The 21,658-nt window shown below is 37.5% G+C and overlaps 5 protein-coding genes across 9 annotated transcripts; 1 reads left to right on the top strand and 4 right to left on the bottom strand.

Moving 5' to 3' along the window:
- Positions 1-698: 698 nt before the first annotated feature.
- Positions 699-3,864, bottom strand: LOC111497937 (galacturonosyltransferase 8-like). 2 transcript variants are annotated; one of them, XM_023148951.1, is made up of 3 exons: positions 3,609-3,864; positions 1,993-3,240; positions 699-1,261 (listed from the first exon to the last, which is right to left on the bottom strand). In XM_023148951.1, exons 1-3 carry the CDS (start codon positions 3,786-3,788, stop codon positions 986-988), a joined length of 1,704 nt encoding a protein of 567 aa, XP_023004719.1. In that variant the 5' UTR covers positions 3,789-3,864; the 3' UTR covers positions 699-985. The 2 variants fall into 2 exon arrangements, with proteins under 2 accessions (XP_023004719.1, XP_023004718.1); XM_023148950.1 differs by having other exon boundaries at positions 3,597-3,863.
- A 352-nt stretch (positions 3,865-4,216) lies between these two features.
- On the bottom strand, positions 4,217-8,153 carry LOC111497939 (UV-B-induced protein At3g17800, chloroplastic-like). 3 transcript variants are annotated; one of them, XM_023148956.1, is made up of 3 exons: positions 7,662-8,153; positions 4,830-5,653; positions 4,217-4,610 (listed from the first exon to the last, which is right to left on the bottom strand). In XM_023148956.1, the coding sequence occupies exons 1-2, from the start codon at positions 8,030-8,032 to the stop codon at positions 4,849-4,851; spliced, it is 1,176 nt and encodes a 391-aa protein (XP_023004724.1). In that variant the 5' UTR covers positions 8,033-8,153; the 3' UTR covers positions 4,217-4,610; positions 4,830-4,848. The 3 variants fall into 3 exon arrangements, with proteins under 3 accessions (XP_023004724.1, XP_023004725.1, XP_023004723.1); XM_023148957.1 differs by having other exon boundaries at positions 4,217-4,657; XM_023148955.1 differs by lacking the exon at positions 4,217-4,610 and having other exon boundaries at positions 4,692-5,653; positions 7,662-8,152.
- Positions 8,154-10,311: 2,158 nt separating this feature from the next.
- On the top strand, positions 10,312-16,207 carry LOC111497941 (chloroplast envelope quinone oxidoreductase homolog). Its single transcript, XM_023148959.1, has 4 exons — positions 10,312-10,467; positions 11,286-11,427; positions 13,666-13,757; positions 15,281-16,207. Exons 1-4 carry the CDS (start codon positions 10,402-10,404, stop codon positions 15,968-15,970), a joined length of 990 nt encoding a protein of 329 aa, XP_023004727.1. The 5' UTR covers positions 10,312-10,401; the 3' UTR covers positions 15,971-16,207.
- LOC111497942 (S-protein homolog 1-like) lies at positions 16,066-17,982 on the bottom strand. Its single transcript, XM_023148960.1, has 2 exons — positions 16,589-17,982; positions 16,066-16,455 (listed from the first exon to the last, which is right to left on the bottom strand). Exons 1-2 carry the CDS (start codon positions 17,168-17,170, stop codon positions 16,444-16,446), a joined length of 594 nt encoding a protein of 197 aa, XP_023004728.1. The 5' UTR covers positions 17,171-17,982; the 3' UTR covers positions 16,066-16,443.
- Positions 17,983-18,079: 97 nt separating this feature from the next.
- LOC111497938 (GTP cyclohydrolase 1) lies at positions 18,080-21,501 on the bottom strand. Of its 2 annotated transcripts, XM_023148954.1 has the most exons (3): positions 20,705-21,501; positions 18,829-19,671; positions 18,235-18,709 (listed from the first exon to the last, which is right to left on the bottom strand). In XM_023148954.1, exons 1-3 carry the CDS (start codon positions 20,904-20,906, stop codon positions 18,579-18,581), a joined length of 1,176 nt encoding a protein of 391 aa, XP_023004722.1. In that variant the 5' UTR covers positions 20,907-21,501; the 3' UTR covers positions 18,235-18,578. The 2 variants fall into 2 exon arrangements, with proteins under 2 accessions (XP_023004720.1, XP_023004722.1); XM_023148952.1 differs by having other exon boundaries at positions 18,080-19,671; positions 20,705-21,500.
- Positions 21,502-21,658: the final 157 nt, after the last annotated feature.

Here is a 21,658-nt window from a genome sequence, read left to right on the forward strand (position 1 = left end):
TGGGTAAATTTAATAAAATTTAAAATCCTTTTATGAACATTAATAACAATTAATTAATTATTAAAGAAACAACTTGTAAAACTAAAGTTCACTTTACCACGTGTCATCAAGTTGTCGCACGTGGGCTTCTACGTCATACATGAGGTGACATGGCAAAAAATAAATGAAGCATAATTTATTTAAAGCATGAACTTTCATTATTAGGCGTGGATTTGGGAATTTTAAAATTACATTGTGGATAAATAAATTTAATAATAATTTAATAATTGATTAATCAATTAAAAAGTTATAATAAAGTTGTCTAAACAAATGATTAATAGCACCATTGATCTTAGGAAGATGATATTCCAACATCTGCTGCTCATATGGATAATGAATAACATATGGCTCGAGATGGTTGATGTAGATATGGATTATGGATACTACAACCAATCAAGATATAAACTTAACAATTTCATAAAAAAAAAATTGACTTTCATTTTTTTTATGGAAGGATAAGGATCAAACCATCGACTTTCATAACTGTGAGAGAAAATCAAAGCGTGAAACCGGACGGCCAACCAGTTTTTCATTTCAGGTTCAGGATTTGGATGGCAATGGCGCATTCCATAAGTAACAATAATACACCGACATGTTTCAAAATCCATTTAAAGCAAGCAATTTTTAAAGGGGGGAAAACTTGATGAATCTAACCATACATTCAAAGGTAGGCCCCCAAAATTAATCGTTGAAGCTGACTAAGCTATAATGCCACCGACGGATCTCATATCATCCTTAAAAAAATTATATAATTACTTACTTTGAAACTCAAATATCCCTATTTAGGAAATAGAAGGGAGTCAAAATGATGGTTTTTATAGGCGCTACAAATGGTTAATGCTTTCCTTTGGACAAGCAGAGCCAAGATCTCTCCCTCCTACAACACACTCTATGGATGAACAGGCAGGCAGGCAGGCAGGCAGGCAGGCAGGCATCATCAGACAATTTAAAGGCCAAGATTGCAGGCTTGGACAAACTCTAAATCATAATCTACATACTTGGTCCAATATGGCCGAAATTGGGTGATGGCAATGTCCAGCCATGGCTTCATGTTCCCATTGAAGTGCACAACTGCAGCATTTTCAATCTCGCTTTTGCTGATGCTGGGATTGTAGCCGAGTCCGAGGACGTGCCATGTCTTGTCCAGTGGCTTTGTTGTGGAGTAATATGTGATTAAACCAGGAGGCAATGTCCCTAGTTTCCACAAGGTCCGATTTTCGTTCTGCACGCAACAAAAACTAAAAGGTTAGAGATAAGGCGAGCGGATGGAAGAAAGAACATACTTTTGGCTCCAGTGATTGATTGGAATGGAGAGCTCTTGATGAAAGAACTATTAAAAGTATAGAATCAAACATCAAAAAGATTTGTCACTAATCACTTCAATATTGTTGCTATAAGAAATACTCCCTTAAATAGATGCCTAAGTTGTCCAACAAACCAGAAAAAGATAACCAAATTGTGAGATCCCATGTTGATAGGTGCGGGGAACGGAATGTCCTTGTAAGGGTGTGGAAACCTCTCCCCTAGTTGACGCAATTTAAAACCTTGAGGAAAAGCTTAGAAGGAAAAGCCCAAACAGGACAATATCTACTAGCGGTAGGCTTGGGTTGTTACAAATGGTATCAGAGCCACACACCGAATCAGTAAAGACGTTGCACCTCCAAAGGAGTTGGATTGTGAGTTCCTACATTGGTTGGTGAGGAGAATGAAGCATTCCTTATAAGGGTATGGAAACCTCTCCCTAGTAGACATGTTTTAAAACCTTGAGGAGAAACTTAGAATGGAAAGTCCAAAAAGGACAATATATGCTAGTGGTGAGCTTGAACTGTTACTAAGATTGTAACTTGAAAGTAAGTCCGATATTTGAAATGGGACAGACCAAACATTTGCTGAAAAATTTATTACGAAGGAAATGAACATTCAGAAAACAAGTCGAGAATCAGTTAGTCTTACCATATTCTGCCAGTAGTGATATTCTTCTGTGCATTTTTCCCTTCTCCAAGCATCCAAATCGAAAAAGTTCATTCCATAAGCCCATGCACATGCCTTGGGGTCAAACTTCTCCTTGATTAATGGATGTGAAAAGTTCATGTACTGTGCATATCTATGGAACGAGCCAAAACACGTCTCCACCGCGCCGATTACTTTTCCATCCATATCGATCTTCCACAACCCGGTCAAGTCCTTCTGGACTACTATGTCATCATCCAAAAACAGAATTCTGTGCAGTTTTGGGTACATCTCAGGTAAGTAAAACCGCAAATGGTTCAAGATTGATAGATATTTGGGATTTCTGAACTTCATATTTGTTGTATCCTTCGTTGCATTTTCAACACTATTCTCAAAGTAAAACCTCTGTAAATTTGCAGACTCTAACTGACGAAGCACTGGAACATAGGAAGAATTCAAGAACTTGTAATCCTCCACTGCCTTGACTTCAACGTGAGCTCCATTATAGTCCTTCAGTTTGAACATAACTTGCATTGCCCCAAGATTCATCTTGTCAGTAACAACATGAAAAACATGCTTGCTTGGTTCTTGAGCATTCTTAACAGCTGAATTAACGACCACCGATGCAGCAACTACATTGTCTGAGAATATTGCATAATGGTAAAGGTTTGGATCCTCTATTTCTGGTGGTACCGGTTTTCCTACATCTGAATATTTATCTGGATGTGCAATTCTCTCCTCCATCAACCTCATTGAAATGCAGTGCAAGCTTTTTGGAAGAGACTTAGCAGCGATTAAACTCGAAAAAGCACCTTGTTTCTTGGCTTTTGTCAACAGCTCATTCACTGCAAAAATCGTGTCCTTCAACTTCTGGATCTTAAGTTGGTTGTCAAATGATTCTTTTGCTTCAGCAATCACTTGTCTCGTAACTTTAATACGCTCTTTTACCTCTTTCTCAAACTGACGAACCAAAGCCTCATCGACGGAAGCCGTTTCAGGCTCAAAGAGACTACGATAAGTAGGTTTATTATTGAGATCCGTATAGTTCTGAGAAAGATCCGCAAATACCCTAACAAGCTTCGCGTACTCCAGTTTAAGCCTTCGAGCATAAGAGGCATAGGCGTGAAGCAAAGCCCGATGGTCATCGGCCTGCTTCCGGATCTGATCCAGCCGCGGTTTGAGAGGGTCCGATTTCACAGCTAATGGAAGCCTCGCTCTCGAATGGATCCGATAAGGAACAGAATCGTAACCCTAATTTCATTAAACCACACCAAACACATTCACTTCAGAGCACAACTCAAAACACTCCCCAACGAAATTCCAGAGAAAATAAACACCAAAAAAAAACGTCTGTGACTGAAAAGGCAAACATTTCATTACAAACTCGAGAAATGCACACTTCGCGAAACAAAAAAGAAACACATCAATTTCAAGAAAGAACATATGAGGAAACCGGATCCAAACACTCAAACACAAAACAATACATAATTAGAGGCAAAACACCGAGTCGAAACTAAAACACCAGAAGTGAAAAGTGCAATAAAACGAGATCATAAGGATTACCAGAAATTCAAATCAATTGAGAATGAGAAAGAAGAGAATCAAACAGGAGAACTTACAGGAGGCGCGAGATCGGAAGAGTGGGTGGAGAAAGTGAAGAAGAAGGAGAAAGAGAGAAAGATGAAGAATGCAAGGGATAAGGCGGAGACGAGGACTCTGAAGGAGGAGATTCTTCTGAGAAGCGTTTGAAGAAGAGGATCTCCATTAGCGACTCTTCCACCAATCCGCAGGTTCGCCATTTTCCTCTCTGAAGGAGAGAGACGGGCTGTAGAAGAAGAAGCAGAGAGAGATTTGGGAGAGAGAGAGAGTGAGAGTGGGATACAACTAAGAGACGGTGTTTAATGAGAACAGGGAATTGAAAAGCGCGTGATTGGAGGAGTCCCTATCAAAAATTAAAACTTGTTGTCATAATTAATTACTATTTTTATATTATTTAAAGCAACTTAATCTCAACTTAATTAACATTTAATGAAAATTTCGGTATTAATTAATCATATATTTCATTTTGTGATTATAAATTTCATGATAATTGGTGAGAATTTGCAAAAATTGGGTCTCTCGACAGTTCCTTTCCATTAATATATCCATTTTATAAAAATAAAAAATGTATTAAACAATGCATTAATTCTTTTATCAAAATTTTAATATGGTTAGGTAGAGTCGAGGGTAAGGACGGGATAGGAAATACAATTCTTGTTTTCAACTCCGTTTAGGGACGGGATACAAAATACAATTCTCGTTTTCAACTCCGTTTAGCTAACCGAAAGAAACATATATTCTGCCTCATTTTTAACTCGTTTAGAGTAATGTGTATAAGATCGAACCTTAGTTTATGGTATTAACACTTTCCCCATTTTCGAGCGGCTAAACTTCAATGGGTCTAAGCACAGAAAATGAACCATGCAAGAGACCGTTTTGTTGAAACATTGGATTGCCTAAATTGTCGAATGATGCTACGCGGGGTCGATGCTTGCATATGAGCTTGCTTATCATGGTTGCTTTTTCGGTATGAAGACAAAGTGAATCTTGGATAGAAAGATTACAGGGCGTTTGAGGCTTGACTGATCAAAAGCGTTCGAGGCTTGACTGAATCTCAAAAGGTTTTAACCTAGATTGGGAGCAGAATCAGATAGGAGATTATATTTAAGAACAATTCATGATCTCAAATTCATAAGAAATTATATATATAGAAGCATATACAAATGGTGAACTTTGCTAAAATGCGCCAGATGCAACTCATCCTATATACAGACAAAAAGTGTCATTATATGTACGAATACCTTGAAATTTGGCGGCTCATTAGTTCTCCTTAAGCTTATATATGGTGTCCACATACTCCTCTGCATCCCAAAGGAACGAACCAAAAGCAACTGCCTCCAAAACCAATCTCTTCAAGCTTGCAAATGAAGTCACAATCACCTCATCGCTCTCGAAGAAACCAGCTTCGACGTTTCCGAGCAATGCGCAGCTATGATTTTCGATCAGATTCAAGGCTTCCTTGGATTTCACCTTTGCACATCTCTGTAACGCTTCGGAGTCGAACCCTGTTAAGAAACGCTTTAGCTTCTCTGGCTCTGTCTCCTGGTTGCTGTTCAACACTTGGGGCTGTGGCACGGATAGCATGTCGCTAAGACGACCCGAGAGGAGGTTTCGAAATCCATAAAGACACATCTCAGGGAACTGAAGGAACGTTTTCTTTGTACCATTACGGTGTGTGTTTGGTATGGCTAGTTTTTGCTCCAGGTGATGCCTCAATAAAGCTGACTTCAAGAAGTAGCCATATAAGATCGAGGCCACGTAAACACGCCCCAGATGCGTTTGTCTAATGTTCGTCATAGCCCAATTGTCCGTGACACTCGAATCTGCTCTCAATCCGATCACAGTGGTTATGTGCTCTTTAATCATCTCCAGGACCTCTAACTCATAAATGGACTCCAGTTCCCAGTCCTTGCATGGCCAAATTTCTAGTCTTCCATTATAAACACATCTAGACAGCTTGGGTACCAAATTAACTCTGATCTCAGAAAATCTGTAGAAAATGAGCATGTACATGACATCTTGAACTGCTACTTGACACTCGTGTTCTTTCAATTGAGCAATCCTCCTGGAATTAAGATATGACAAAGGTAAAAATGAATACTACATCACAAACTTAAATTAAATACCAAAAAATATGAATGCTAGATGACATTAACCCACAATGTTTCTGTTCGAATGCACACCCAAACGCATTTGTGAGTACATCTAGTGATCACTAAAATTGTAACAGTCACACCCAAATGCATTTGTGAGTACATCTAGTTAATCTAGTGAATACTAAAATTGTAACAGTCCAACGCTAGCAAATATTGTTCTTTTGGGTTTTGTTTTCCCTTTTGGGCTTCCCTTCAAGTTTTAAAACTAAAAAAGTGTCATCAAATACGAAATTCCGAATGCCAACTAAATCATCAACAGACCTGTAACTAGAATTGTCACTATGACCGGACTAGGAATGTTTTTATTCATAATATTGATAATTGATTTCACTCTCAATAGGACCAAGACTATCGATTGATTTACTTCGCCTAGACCTGTATTCTAACTCCCCGTTAGACAACCTCGAATTTAACCATCTTTTTTCCATAGAGCTTTCTTGCCCCTATTTCCATCCAAATACAATAGATGAATAGTCATGTCCGATAATCGGTTTAGCTTTCAGATATCCAAGTTCAATGCATAAACCAATTCCTTTGTTTAGGCGAAAATTGAAATTATACTTCTAAACATAAAATGACAAAACTACCAACACCTGAATTGGAAGTCTGAAACCTTATAGCACCCCTAACGATAAGTAGGAAAAACTGCAGACATTACGGAGTAATGAATCCAACTCATTAAAACGCTCAGATACTACTTACCTTACATGGAAAAGAAAACATAACTTACCTAATACACGTAATAATAGTTCCTAAGCAATGAAAAGATATAGAAATAAGAAAAGTCTTGGGTGAAGCAGAAAAGGACTGAAGAAATTCAGGGCAAATATATGAATAATTTATTCCACAAACATAATCCACCCCATCTTATAAAGAACATCTCAAGCAGCCTGGAAAATTTCATTGAATGAGCAGCACAAACATTAGTTGTTTAAATATAAGTTGGATTTGTGCCTCATAGAAAGGGACACCAAACTGTAATCCGTAGGCAGAAGGATAACCTGTTCATGCATGCCCAACAAGCCAAAAATATCTCATTCTCTCGTTGTTTTTCAACCCCTGCCCCATCTTTCTTTATGCATGAATATGTGGCAATCAGTTCACGTAATGATTTTCATCAATAGAAACCACAAAACAAGTTATCTCGATAGGTCTCTAGAACCAAACAGGGTGTACCAGAAAGGAACCACAGGTTTGAAAGATCTAATCACGGTATAATTCTAATTCCATCACGTCAACCTCGTTGTCTACAGTGAAAGGAATCTGATATGGAATATCCTTATCATAGATGAAAAAAAGTGAAATAAAATTGCATACAAACTACCAGACGTGACGAATCAACAACTGCTCCTACATCTCAAAAGATCAGGTGAACAAAGGAAAATATCTCGATTCTTACAGTTAAGTGGCTATAATGTTAAGAAGAAAATATGCTGGATGATGATGAAATTCATACTAACATATTAGTACGCCAAATATTTGAGAAATTACTTCAAAGAATCTACCAATTCAAAAAAAAAAAAAAAAAAAAAAAAAAAAAAAAAAAAAAAAAAAAAAAAAAANGCAAAGCTAGAGATTCAGCCCCCATTTCTTAGATAACATATTTGAAAATTATTGAGGGAAATGGATGCATTTAAAATTCTGGAAGAGTAGAGTTGGTCTATTCCAACTAAAAAAGTGGAGCAATAAATTTTGAGTGTTGTACAAGATTTAGCAGTTATTGCCTCAAAAAAAAAAAAAAAAAAAAAAAAAGGCTATATACCGAGATCGTATTCAATCCAATAACGCAACAGACATCCTCATGCCAGGAAGATTTTTCATTCATATCCAAAAACACAAGATCCAAACCATTTGAATTCAAAACAAGTCGAACTCAGATACAAAAACAAAAAATCCGAAAGGAGAAAAAACACAAACCTATGCAGCAAGGCTTCATCGGAGTCAGAGGCGAGAACCATACGATTAAGAGCAGCATCACGATCATGAGCTAAGCGCTTCAACTCATCCTCAACGGAAACATGGAACAACTGCCTATAGTTCTGCAAAACTCTACTGAGATGTTTCCCGGCCGACGACCTCGGGTCCAAAGGAGTATTCAAACTACCGAACTCGCAGTGACTAGCTCCAGCACTTGCAAGAACGAGCAAGGAGTTCGGCTTGGTCCTGGACCTGAACCTGGACCTGATGGAGAAATCTGAAGAGGAAAAGGGATGCGGCTTGGATTTGGGAATCGAAGAAGGAAAAGATTTGAGAGGGAAGGATTTATGGAAAGGGAGACAATGGTCCATTCAACAGGAATATTGAAGCTCTGCAAAAAAAAGGAGAGAGGATAAGTTCAGAGAGGTAGAACAGAGAGAGAGTAAAATGGATAGGGCTGAGAATGGGAGTGGAGATGGAGAAAAGTTACAATACGGAAGGGTGCATGGGGAGCTTTTATAGACGCGCACTTCAATTTTCAACTGAATTCCGCTTCCTTATCCGATTTTTCTTCTTTTCTTTTTAATTTAATTACTAATAATTGAAGCGACCGCGGAAGGCGGAAGATCTTTTTCTTTTTCTTTTTCCTTTTATTATTTTTCTTTTTTTTTGAGAAAATAAATAATTAATTAAATAAAGAAAATGGGTTTGGTGAAAGGGCTTATCGGCTTATCGGCTTATCGGCTTATCGACTTATCGTTATCATCTCGTCTTATCGGCTTGTAGTATGGCCCCACACGTGTGGTATACGTATCACCCATTCGAGATATTATTCGTTTTTGTATTCCCAATTTATCCTTACAAAATACACCTCTAATTAACTTCTTCAATGGTTTTTTTGACTTTTCACACTCGGTTCTATTTTTATGTATAAATATAGATATTTTATATTGGCTGTCCTTTTTTCTCTCTATTTTGACTAAATCATTAAAAATATCTGATTTTAAATAAAATTGAATATTTAAAGTATCTCATAAATGATTGGTTTTTTTTAATCAATTAATTACAATAAATATTATTGTTCTATTTTGTTTAGATAAATAAAATAAAATTAGTAATAAATATATAAACAAATAGACATTGTTCATAGCCTCAAGACGTCAGCCATTATTTTGTAAACTTATTTAATTAAAAAAAAAACATGTTGGAATTTAATTTTTTTTATTTCAAATTATAATAATTTAGCTTTTCTATATTTTTATGGTAAAAAAAAAAAAAAAAAAGATTCCAAGATATTTTTTTAATGTACATTTGTTATTTAATTATATCAATTACAGCCTGGCTTACAGTAAAAAACAACGCTTATCCACAAGGAAAAAGCGACAACAAAGTTGTCATTGTTTCTAATTGGATCCGAGGTTATCTAATTAAAAAATCGATTAAATTATAATTTAATAATTATAGTTTAATAAAAAATTCTTAAATAATTAATTTTCTAACATTAAAGTAAATGTATATTTGGCATGCTCGAGACACCTTATTCACTGTGTCAGTAAGAGACGTAGTTATGTGAACAAGACAAAAAAAAAAACAAAATGATTTAGTATGCTCGAGACTCAACCACAAATCTAGTATCCATTGACTTGGACCACGGGAGATTCTAATTTCATTTGCTCTCATAGATTTCGCAGCAATCTTGAACGAGAAACTTCATTATATTTTTCTATAAAGAATATACGAGATTTTGATGCTAAATTTTTTGGTGGAGTCCGGTTAGCAATTGTTACGTTTTTTTTTTTTTGGGTTATGATAAGGGTTTCTCGTTCTCTACTCGAATATTCCGAGCTAGTCACTTACAAATGGCTCGATCAGTTGAAGAAGAAATTAGATGACACAAATAATAAATTCATTATACTGTCAATGGATTCTGTGATCGATAAAACTGAAATTATTACAATCTCTTTTCCACTGTTGGCGGAAGCCAATGGTCCCGGGGTTTCAGCCTTATCCCTTTCATTCGTCTTCCCTTAGGATCGCCTTTGGAAGTCGGAATGTAGGGATCTTTCATATCCACCGTGTCAGCAAAGTAGGTTCGTTATAAAGCCTACCGGCCAGAAAGTCTGAAAGAACTGAAAAGTTGACCAAAAGACTATTCTATAACCGACTCTCGTTGTCGAATTGAAGGGACTTGGCTTGTACCAGGTGTGTATATTAAAATAACGTTGATATGATTAAATTTACTATAACTCATTAACGAAAAATTTTGAACTATTAAAACCGTAAGTCGGTTCAAAAGATTCGATAGAATTGAACTCAATAACTCAAATAAAATTAATTTTTCTGACCTACAATAATATATATATATATATATATATATATATATAATATATATACATATATATATATATTATTTATTATAATAATGCTTATTTAATTTCATAATTGTTTTTTCTATTATTTATTTTTAAAGTATTTTGAATGCATTTTTTGAAAAAAAAAATATTAGAATTGAATGGTAGACCTTAAATAAATAATTATTTTATACATCAATATTTTAATTTTATTAAAAACAAATATTTATTAAAAAATTTTAAGTTAAATAATATATTTAAATTAAATTCTTTTTGAAATGGTTTGGGAAAAACAAATTAGCAAATCGGTGAAGGGATGAAAATAAAAATCTTATCAAATTCTTTAGTTCCGTCAAATCAAGAACCTTCGATTGTCGGTTGCGGTGGCCATGGCTTCGAAGCTCATGAATGCGGTTCTGTATGAAGCCTATGGCGGCGGATCAGCTGCTCTCAAGGTTAATCCTTCCTCCTGTCTCGCTCCTATTACTTGCTTATTTGATTTCAAATTAGTTTAGATTTATGTATGTTGTTGTTGTTGCTTCTATTGATTGCTAGTCCGTTTAAATCTTTTTCTGAATGATTTTTTTTTTTCGGTTTCCCTCTCTATCTCATGGAATTCCAAACGAAATTTAATAATTGGTACTTTATCGAGGGACGATTCTTTCCGATGAAGCTATGTAATTTCTTCTTTTTTTTTAGTTGTTTTTGATTGTTTGCATTATTCGTTGACTAGTAATTTCAAGTTGCAGCTAGAAATTCAAACCAGGCCATTGAACTCAATTGAAATTTGAAATACTCCGGTCTTCGGCTTAATATATGCGGTTGAATACATCTACTGCTGATCGGGTGTTTAAATCTTTTGGTTTTGACTCGTTTTTTAGGAATATGAATGTAATTTTGGATATATCGATGGATGAAGGCATGGCTTAAGTCAACGGGGAATCTCCAAAGTAATTCACCATGACTGCAACACTCATTTTCCCTAATAAACATGTTTTTTGGCTATTATTTTTAGTCTCTAGTCGCTTACGCTTCTTCATTAATGTTTTGGAAACCCCAAAATGGTTAAAACCGGTTAGAAACCACCCTTTTATAAGTTGAAGAACTTGGGCTAGGATTAGGAAGGTGTTGATTACATTTTAAGTTCTTTGACAGCAGTGAGCCTATTTCTTTTATGATAATATGCTGGAACTTCTCTTGCATTTTATTTTTCTTAGATAAGAAACCAATGGTATACTGGAATTTTACTTGATGTGTCTCTATCTTCCTGCAGCATGTGACAGTTCCTGTTCCTAGACCCAGCTCAGATGAGGTTTTGGTAAAAGTGGAAGCAGTTAGTTTGAATCCAATTGATTGGAAAATTCAGAAGGGACTGATACGTCCCTTTCTTCCTCGCAAGTTCCCTCATATTCCTGGTACTTCACTTACTTATGGTTGATGTTATGGATGTATGACCTGAATTCTTGCTCTAAAAGCTTGAAGTACGACGTATTAAATGAAATAAGTTTAGGCATGGGTTGGTAAAGTCGGAAGTGAGCAGGTGGGTTTTCAAAATTTGAATATCATACTTGAATTATACATATATAAAATTAAAAAATCTTCAGACTTGTTAGCTAATAAAAAAATGTACTCTAATACAAAAATGTAAGCACACGGATGACTTATAGACTTGTTAGCTAACTAATGCCTAGCAATAATCTTCATACTACTTCGGCTCACATGATTTCTTCTCAGTATAAGTGAACTAGATTGGATCCTTTCTATCAATACCTCTATCCCCTAAATTCACCTCGTCTTCAAGGAGAAAAGAAGAAAAATAAGAGAGATGTTTCTTCGCCCATGCTAACACTTGTTTGGAGGCAAACCCTCCCACTAAATCAAGGCCATCTGATTATTTGAGTTAGGGTCTGTAGAAGATCGAATCACCAACATGGATGTAGAGCTTCCAATTTAATTTGATGGTGAAAGAATTAGGTCCTTTTATAAGTTTCCTCTTGTTGCTTTGAATTGTACTAAAAATGTGCCTGAAATAGTATATCTGCCAGAAAACTTTATGATTATCGATTCTATGCCTAAACTTTTTGGAAAAAACTTCCAAAACATTAAATATGTTGTTGACCTTTTCCACCAGGTTGTCTACGTGGATTAAAAATGTGTCTAAAATTGTTATTACGGACTAGAAGTATTAGGAATATTGATATTGTGTGCAGCGATGCTCAAACCACGGATTTTTTATTTTTTTATTTTTTATAACTATAGTTTTCTGAAGATTATTTTAGATTGGAAGGGCATTCTTTTGTGGGTTGTTGGGTGGGGGTTTCCTCTCCCCAGACTGTTGGCTACTCTGCTTCTTTCTTTGATAAATCTCCATTTATTATAAAACAAGAAGAATATTGGTTTTACCCCCCCCCCCCCCCCCCCCCCCCCCCCCCCCCCCCCCCCCCCCCCCCCCCCCCCCCCCCCCCCCCCCCCCCCCCCCCCCCCCCCCCCCCCCCCGGCAAATTCCTGGAAAAACTTACAGAATATTGGGGATATATTTTTTTTCAACGTATCCATCTCACCTGAACAAAGCTCTCAACTGTGTCATTCTTAAATTAGCGATGAGTTTCTCTCTACCTTAAATGCTTCAATTAAATTTGAATCAGCAAAATACGTAAAAGGATCAGCTACTAAAAAAAAGAGCTCTCCTAACCAAGTGAAGTTTATTATCTGATCTAGTTTCTTCAATCAATTATCTGCTGCATAGTTGGCCGCCCCTTTATTGAAATAGGTAGTTTAATCAACATCAAGTACCCATCTCAATCTTTGCGAAAAGGATCTTGGAGATCAAATATAGGCTTCTGATGCTATCTAAGGTCCTGTGTTTTTAGGAATTAAGACTGTGTACATTTGATTAGTGTGCCTATTGATAATTCCATCCTTAAAAAAACTATTCACGCACCAAATATTTTGCTGATGAATCTGATTGACCAAACTTGGAATATGCAGCAGTTACCATCTGACATAGAGCAATTAAGACTTGCCGAACTCTTAAATCTTCTTGATATTACAAGTAACTTTTCCTCTGTTTTTTTTTATATCCGCCAGTGTCCAAGCCAGCTTGCTCACACCTTGACTATTCTTGTAGGACCACCACTTGATGCTAGTACGTTTGGTTTCCAATATAACTTGTAGGATAATAAATTCTAGGAAGGTGACCACCATGAGTTGAAACTATTTTCTTTTAGTCCTTTATCTTCTCCATAACTCTTCTTGACCACTGATGGTAGTTGGTAGTTCTAAAAACAATTACAAGAACACACTTTTTTTTTTTTTTCCTTTCTAAAATCTATAACTAGACTTGGACAGTCTGTCGAAACTAATTTTTTGAGTAGACAATTGTTCTGTTCTTCAAAAACATGCTTTCATGTTTATTTTTGTTATAAATAAAATACGGCTTCAAGATAGATGCAGAATGCAATAGAATCTTCTCAACTAAATTTGTCTTTAACCTTGGCTATATACCTGGTATCTTAAATTTAGCGTAAAGACCTCCTGGAAGTTCTATCTGTTTACCCCTGATTTTGTTTATTCCTGCAATTTTTCTTTAGGAAACATATACAGTTGATTTGTCTTCTCTTTGTTACTTCATTTCCCTTACAAACTTGAAATAGGTACTGATATTGCTGGAGAAGTCATAGAGGTTGGAGCAGGAGTCAAAAGCTTAAAAGCTGGGGACAAAGTTGTAACTTTTGGTAGCCATGCTGTAAGTCATCATTCACCTTTTGTACGGTTAGTTTTGCCCGACTGAACAAGGAACACGATGGTAATTGATTAAATAAAATCATGACTTTCTCCTTCCTACTCTGCAACTTCGATTCCGTTAGCCTCTTGTACAGTCCTGTTGACTCTTTCCTAATTCCTTCAATCCAAAGAATTTAATGTAAACCCAACACAAATGAGGCAGGGGCATCGACTGGAACGATATCTGTGAACCCTAATCAATTTGAATCCCCTTTCCCCTTCTGATGCAATAACTTGTCTTCAATCTTCTGGGCCATTTCCATTTGCAATGTCAGCCCGACAGGTAAATTATCCTCATTTCCACTTCTATATCTTCATTCAGCCCATCATTAAACTTCTCTTCTAGGGTATCGTCATCTAGCAACATCAATGACCCGGAATATTCCTCAAGCCTATCACAATATTCCTCCATCGTCATATCCTGCCGCAAAGTTAAAAATTGTTCTTGTAACGTACCTTGATTCGTTAGCTAAAACCATTGAAGAACATGTCGTCAAAATTATTTCCAGGTTCTGATTGGTTGTTGACACCTCCTGTCGATGCCATTTCAAGGCTAGCCATTCTTGCACAACACTGCAACTTCATGTTTTTCTGATTCAGCCAATTTGTTAACCACAAAATAACTTTTGACTTGGATCCACCCATATGAATTTTCACCTTCAAAAACCAGAATCTCCAATTTCCTCAGTCGAAGATCAAACATTGGTGCCAACGGTTTGCTCAGGTTCAATTCTCTGCTATTCCTTCCTAAATCTTACATCACCTTTGCCGGGTTTCTTACCCCTTTCTTTCCCACTAGGGCTATTTCCTCCGTTTGCTTCATCCCTTCGAACTGCACAAACACCTCCTCCATTCCCTTATTGCCTCAGTCAGGCTCTTGCAACTGCTCATTCATCATCCGTGTCTTAATAGTCTCACGGGTTGAACCCACCTCCTTTGCTATCAAGCTCCGCAACTCATTCATTCTTCCTTCCATAGTCTCTGTTCGAGATTCCGTTCAAGTAGGCATTCCCAGTCACAAACTTGCTCGGATACCAATATTGATAAGAATAGGAATTTATTTATCAATAGAGGTACTGAGTCGAGGGAAGATCTGAGTGAAAGGTTTAGAGAGCTTCCTTTCTCTCCCAAATACAATCCTCTAAGACAATCTAACCAGAAAAGTACCCCTCCAGGTCTCTCTTATAAATTATAAATCTCCACACCACAACTCAAACTCACTATATTTTGGGTCCCACCCTATGAACTAACTCATAACAACATATTTTTCCTCATCCTCCTTTCTCTCGCGCCTATGCCAATACACACATTTAATAGGAGATCTATTAGTTTCATTCTGAACTAAACTGTTGAATTGTGAAACAATTGGGTCAGAACAACCTTACTATTCGATTAAACTTGAACCAATTTTGAATCCTATGATATTTTGTTGATTCATTTTATCGGAAGTGTTCATCTTACGAAATTTTTTTATTACAATGATAGACTGGAGGTGGACTTGCTGAATACGCTGTAGGAAAGGAGTTGAAGACAGTTTATAGGCCTCCCGAAGTAACAGCAGCTGACGGTGCTTCCCTACCTGTCGCAGCTTTGACAGCTCACCAGGCTCTCACCCAAGCTGCTGGGATCAAACTTGATGGAAGTGGCCCTCAAGCAAACATTCTCATCACTGCTGCATCTGGTGGGGTCGGACATTACGCTGTTCAGCTAGCAAAGTTGGGAAACACACATGTGACAGCTACTTGTGGTGCCCGTAATATCGAGTTTGTGAAAAGATTAGGAGCAGATGAGGTTATTGACTACAAAACACCAGAAGGGGCAGCCTTGAAGAGCCCATCAGGTAAGAAGTATGATGCAGTGGTTCATTGTGCATCAGGGATCCCATGGTCTGTATTTGAACCAAACTTGAGTCCTAATGGTAAAGTAATAGACATTACTCCAAACCCTTTTACCGTGATATCTTCTGCCTTTAAGAAACTTACCTTCTCCAAGAAGCAGCTGGTACCATTGTTGATGTCTTTCAAGAGTGAGAATCTGTGCTATCTTGTGAATTTGATCAAGGAACAGAAGCTGAAGACCGTGATCGATTCACGGTATCCTCTCAGCAACGCTGAGGATGCTTGGGCAAAAAGCATGGACGGCCATGCCACTGGTAAAATCGTCGTGGAGCCGTAGGTGAACACGATGTCCTTTAAGCTATTCTTGGCTTGTGAATTGTGTGGCATGTTATTGAATCATACAGCATGATAGTTGTGAATTATGTATTTCTAAATGTATTATTAACTACTAGAGATTATCCTTTTTTTTTTGTCCATCATATTTTAATGTTTACAAGTCCTGTATGTACTGAATCTTTTTCATGTAAGTTCTTATGAACACAAAATCTTATAAGAATGAAGGTAGAAGATGTATGAATTTGTGAAAATATATATAGTTTTTATAAGGGAAGCAAATGGAGATGAAGATCAAGTCCGCTTTATAATTCGAAGACGATAAACTTCATGAACCAAATGAATGCCAGGACAAAGATTTTGAAGCTTGTTTGGACAAACATTTGTAGACTTGTTTTGAAGCTTGTTTGGACAAACATTTGTAGACTTGTTTATGGTCTGGTGATATTCTTGAGCTATGGTCGTTGGTAAAACGGATTATGAGAAGTCCTACAATCAACTTATAAACAAAAAGTTATAATCGGTAATTCAAACGATAAAACAACGTCAATATGGTCAACCTAAGAACTATGCACGAAATCTTATATCACGGAACAACTTTAGCAAATAAAATAGACTTTACCTTCCACTTATGAACACGCTCATCAACACCATCGGGATTGTTTCTCAAGTATACTCCATCGTCTTTAGCAGTCCAAATGCAGTTTCTACCATAACACCTATAATTGAGCCAAATATGTGTCTTCTCAATCCAAAATGCTTCAAAAGACACGTAAGCATTCGGCTTTCTTAGTAAGCACCAAAACAACGTTGTTGCCCAAAGATTATTCTTAAAACTCCATTGAAACTCAGAGCCAATACCAACTAGGTTATGGAATCCCAAATCATCATCTTTAGACTTACAATGCACAAACAAAGTGGCATTATTCAGCCTATTAACCACATGAACACGCCACTTTTGGATTGGCACAATGCCGAGTGCCATTGCCAATGGCTGAGTCAGTGCCGAAGCCAGCAGCCCAAGCAAGAAGGCTGCTGCTTTGAGATGCCTCTTTTTCATATAGGTTGAGCTCATATTGCTTGTCCCTTGATTTGGGTTTGGTTCTTGAAGTCCCCGAGTATATGATTTTTGATTCATCTGCAAATGATTCATTATATAGGCTAATCCATTTGCTATAGAAGGAAACAAGTTTATTTGATTCATATAATTAGAATGAAAATAATAAATAATAAGCTACTTTCCTTGCATGCCCATATCGTCCTATTGTTCTATTTAGGGTTTGCTCTTTTCTTTTATGAAAATCTCGGCGTTCATGCATTTTTTGAATGATTGTAGCCAGAATCTGGTGCAAAAAAAAAAAAAAAAAAAAATACTTTAAGATGGTCATGGATTGATAATTTGTTTGGTTGAAACTCGATATTTAAATTTTTGATAGAAAGAAAAAAAAAAGTCTCACAAGAAAAGACGGGAATCAACAAACGTAGAAACTTTTTAAAATTCATAACTCGTGAGCTAACAAAATTCTTGAATGGTCTTTCCTTTCTTTGAAAGAGGTAGCCTAAGCTCAGGAGCACTGTGTAGCCTAGACTTCTCGCATACTTCAACTCCCCGCTATGGTGGACTCCAAAAAATTCTTCGGTTAGAAAGATAAGTGTTAGTATTGTTTCGATAGGGTAATAAAGGATATCTTTAGAATCTTCAGGCACACCAAATATGCCTCAATAGAGCCAAAGATAAAGATGCTATGGAAGTCGATGACAAACTATTACGATCCAAAAGAGAACATTTCCCTTTCCAAAAAGAACTTGACCCCAGGAGTGTTGAAAGAGGTTGAAAGAGGTAGCCTGAGCTCGGGATAGTAGCCTAGACTACTGGCATACTTCAACTCCTTGCTATGATGAACTCCAACAAATTCTTCGGTCAGAAAGATGAGTACTATTATTGTCTCGATATCGTAGAAAATGTATCTTCAGAGTCTTCGAACACACTAGATATGCCTCAATAAAGCCAAAGATAACGATGCTATCGAAGTCGATGACGAACTACTACAGTCCAAAAGACAACATTTCCCTGTCTAGAAAACAGAACTAGACCCCAAGAGGGGAAAGAGATAGACAAATTGTGGTTTGGAATACATATAGGTTTTATTGAGATACATCTTAGAGTAGAAATTGCACCAAAATTGGCTATGGAAACTGGTAAAATGCTATCACTCCTGGCCTCCTAACCCACAAAACAGAGTATGAATGGTATCCCTTTTGGATTCCTTTGTAAAACAACTACAATAGGCTATGAATGGGATGATGACCCACAAAATATATATATCTTGCTTCCAACCAAATGTGTATGCTGCTACTAATCAATTTGAGTAGAACTTCTAACTGCTTTCGGCATGACCCAAGAGTTTATTGCAAAAAGGTATCGGGAAGAAGCCGCGCCAATATCGGTGCAACGGCATCGAGTAAAAACCTCCCGAAAAATGAAAAGAGGATAGTCATAAGCTTGAACTTACAGTTCACCAATGGTAGCTTTTGGAATGCTCTGCAAGAACATGGCTCTTGCAGCTGCGTTGGATGAAAACCAACCGAGTGCAGCAATTGTAGCTGTCGTGCTACCGAACTTCTCGATTCCTCTTGAGATCATACAGGTATGACTTGCCTCGACAACGACTATCACGTCTGCTCCTACTAATGATGAAACTGTCTCTGCTATCTGTCTGGTCATTCTCTCCTGAACTTGAAGCTTCAAACCATAAAAAAGTATTACCGAGTTTAGAAGTGATTTCTCAAAGGGAACGAGTCCATCAGCTCGTAAGAATCCTATGTGCACGACGCCATAAAAGGGGAGTAAATGATGCTCACATTGAGACCAGAACAAGAAATTGATCTCTGATTGAATCTGTTTGTCGGAGAGGTTGCCGTTCTCGTGTTCAAGATGAGTTCTACCATTAGCAAAGCCATTGAGCTTTTTCATATCCGTCTTCATATCAACATTACAGTTTTGGAAGTTCATTAGCCAGTTCACAAAGTGACCAGGTGTTCCAAGAAGCTCCTTTCTTGATGGGTCTTCACCTAATGACTTCAAAATCGACGTCACAGCAGAGGTCATTCTCGGGTTAGTCGATTCAATTTTGGTCGAGAATTTAGAAGCACAAGGAAAATGAGATGGGCACCAAACTTGAGCATTTGATGCACAAGCTTTTCTCAGATCTGAGCCTCTAAGTTTTAAAAGGCTGAAGAAGTCCATCCAGGCATCAGCATCTTGGCTTTCAAAAGCTCCCGAACCAGATTGAACATGCAACTTGATCCATCCCGAGGATTTCGAATCGAGAAAGACCGACTCCAAGCTGGGGAAATGGATGTGCATACAATTAAGTACAACAGCAACACCTCCTGGCTTGATAGCATGGTGTAGAGCTGAACAAATTTGATCAGCCAGACGCTGAGGCTTTTGAAGTCGCTTCGCAAACACGTCTGCTACTCGAAAGAGCTTGCTCAGCCCTACGACTCTCTGACCAGATGGAACATAACCCACATGACACTTCACTTGAAATGGAAGCAAGCATGACTCGCAGTACGAGAAGAAGTCGAGATCTCGAACAATCACAATCCCACCTGCACCTCCAGCCTGACCAACACTATTATGTAGTCCAGCTTCAGGGAACAAAGCACTTTGAATGATGTCCTTCGCTGTTTGGCGGTAGCCTGAAACAAATTTGTATTCAGTTATACAAATTGCAGTGAAGTAAATGAATGAAGAGATGAAAATTTTCATTAAACAATTATCCGATTTCACGAACCAAAACTCAATGTATGAAACCATCCAGGTGATATATGCCAAGTCAAGCATAGCATGAACAAATTCAATGCAGTAACAATGAGACAAAATAAGGATAATTCTCAAAACCAATATCTCCAAATTTCCTAACGTGAGATCCCATGTTGGTTGGAGAGGAGAACAAAACATTTCTTATAAGGGTGTGGAAACCTCTCCTTAAAAGACGCATATAAAATCTTGAGGGGAAGCTCAGAAGGGAAAGCCCAAAAATGACAATATCTGTTAACGGTGTGCTTGGGCCGTTACAAATAGTATAAGAGCTAGACACTAGGCGATATGCAAGCGAGAAGGCCAAGCCCCAAAGGGGGGTGGACACAGGGCAGTGTGTCTGCAAGGACACTGGGCCTCAAAGGGGGTAGATTGGGGGGTCCCACATTGATTGGAGAAGGGGATGAGTGTCAGCGACGGCCCCAAAGGGGGTGGATTGTGAGATCCCACGTTGGTTGGATAGGGGAACGAAACATTTCGTATGAGGGTGTGGAAACCTCTCCCTAAAGGATGTATTTTATTTTAAAATCTGGAAGGGAAGACCGGCTGTTACACCTAATCTCAGAATGTGTTCTGAAACAAACTATGCATCAAGAAAAACCCTGGAATTCTTATAAACTTCTATGCACAAATACGACAAACCCAGTCAATATCATCATCAAAATTGTGAAATTTCAAGTTTGTAGCAGTAATCCATTGAATTCTATTCTTCAAATTTGGCATAAGACTTCAATTTTAAGCCAGTTTGATAGGCTTTTTGTCCTAAAGAACTAGAGTTAAAAGACTTTTCAAAATGGATAGTTTCAATACAAACTCATAAACAACAGACAAAACTCACAATTCTCAATAAACTAATGCCTCTCAGAGGCTTGCACTACTAAAATGAAGGCTGTGAAATAAGGCAATTCTCACCTCTTGTTCCTTCTCTAAGAGCCTTGGCCACACGGAAAGGGGTCTTTCTGATGCCCTCTCGGTTGATATCTTCCCCTAAACCCTGCAACAAAACTTTCACGGCATCCATTATAGCAATAGTTTCAGGTTCTTCCTCAAACCCGCAATGATTCTCTTCATTCTCAACCTCCAAATCTGAAAGTTCTTCACCGGAAGCGTCCATTGCCGCCAAGAAATCTTCACCAAATCCCAAACAAGGGGAAAAACAATAAACCCAACTCCAAAAACTGTCCACACTCAGATCAGATCAGGGGTAGAAGGAAAGACTCGTCGCACGAACAGGATACCCAACTCCTCAAATGAACACCACTACTGGGGCAACGACGAAATATTGCTATATTTATGAAAACAAAGCGACAAATCAAAAAAGAATCGGTAAGACAATGCGTCCAGATACAGGAATCACCTCAGAAACAAAAAAAAAAAAAAAAAAACAAGCCCTAAAAGGGGAAACAATGAAAATTGAATGAACTAAGTGAGTGTAAGGGCTTGTGTAAGAGAAATTCTAAGAAACTAATGAGATCCTGATTGCTTCATGAGCTCTCAGCCCACCCAAGTACACAAGGATCTTCTGATCTTGTTGTTGAGAGATCGCTATGGGAAAAGAGAATGGCGCTTTAATGGCGCCACAGAGAATAAGATTCCGTCGAAAAAGGGCAAAAAAGGTTATGGGAATGATGGAAAAGTTGCGGCAGAGAGCGGTGCAGGGGGCGCGGAATGTTTATGTGAATGGTTGATGGATCGATGGGCCATTTCGTTTGGCTTTTTTGTGGATCTCAAGAACTTGAAGCAACCACACACACACACACACAAATTTGAGGATAAACAAAAGTTTTCAATTTGATTCGTTTCCTTTTAATTAATTCATTAAAACTTTTAAGATTTGACCCAATTGTTTAGTTTATCTTTTATGGT

This window comes from Cucurbita maxima, unplaced genomic scaffold (genome assembly GCF_002738345.1).
Source record: "Cucurbita maxima cultivar Rimu unplaced genomic scaffold, Cmax_1.0 Cma_Scf00024, whole genome shotgun sequence".
Lineage (NCBI taxonomy): Eukaryota > Viridiplantae > Streptophyta > Magnoliopsida > Cucurbitales > Cucurbitaceae > Cucurbita > Cucurbita maxima.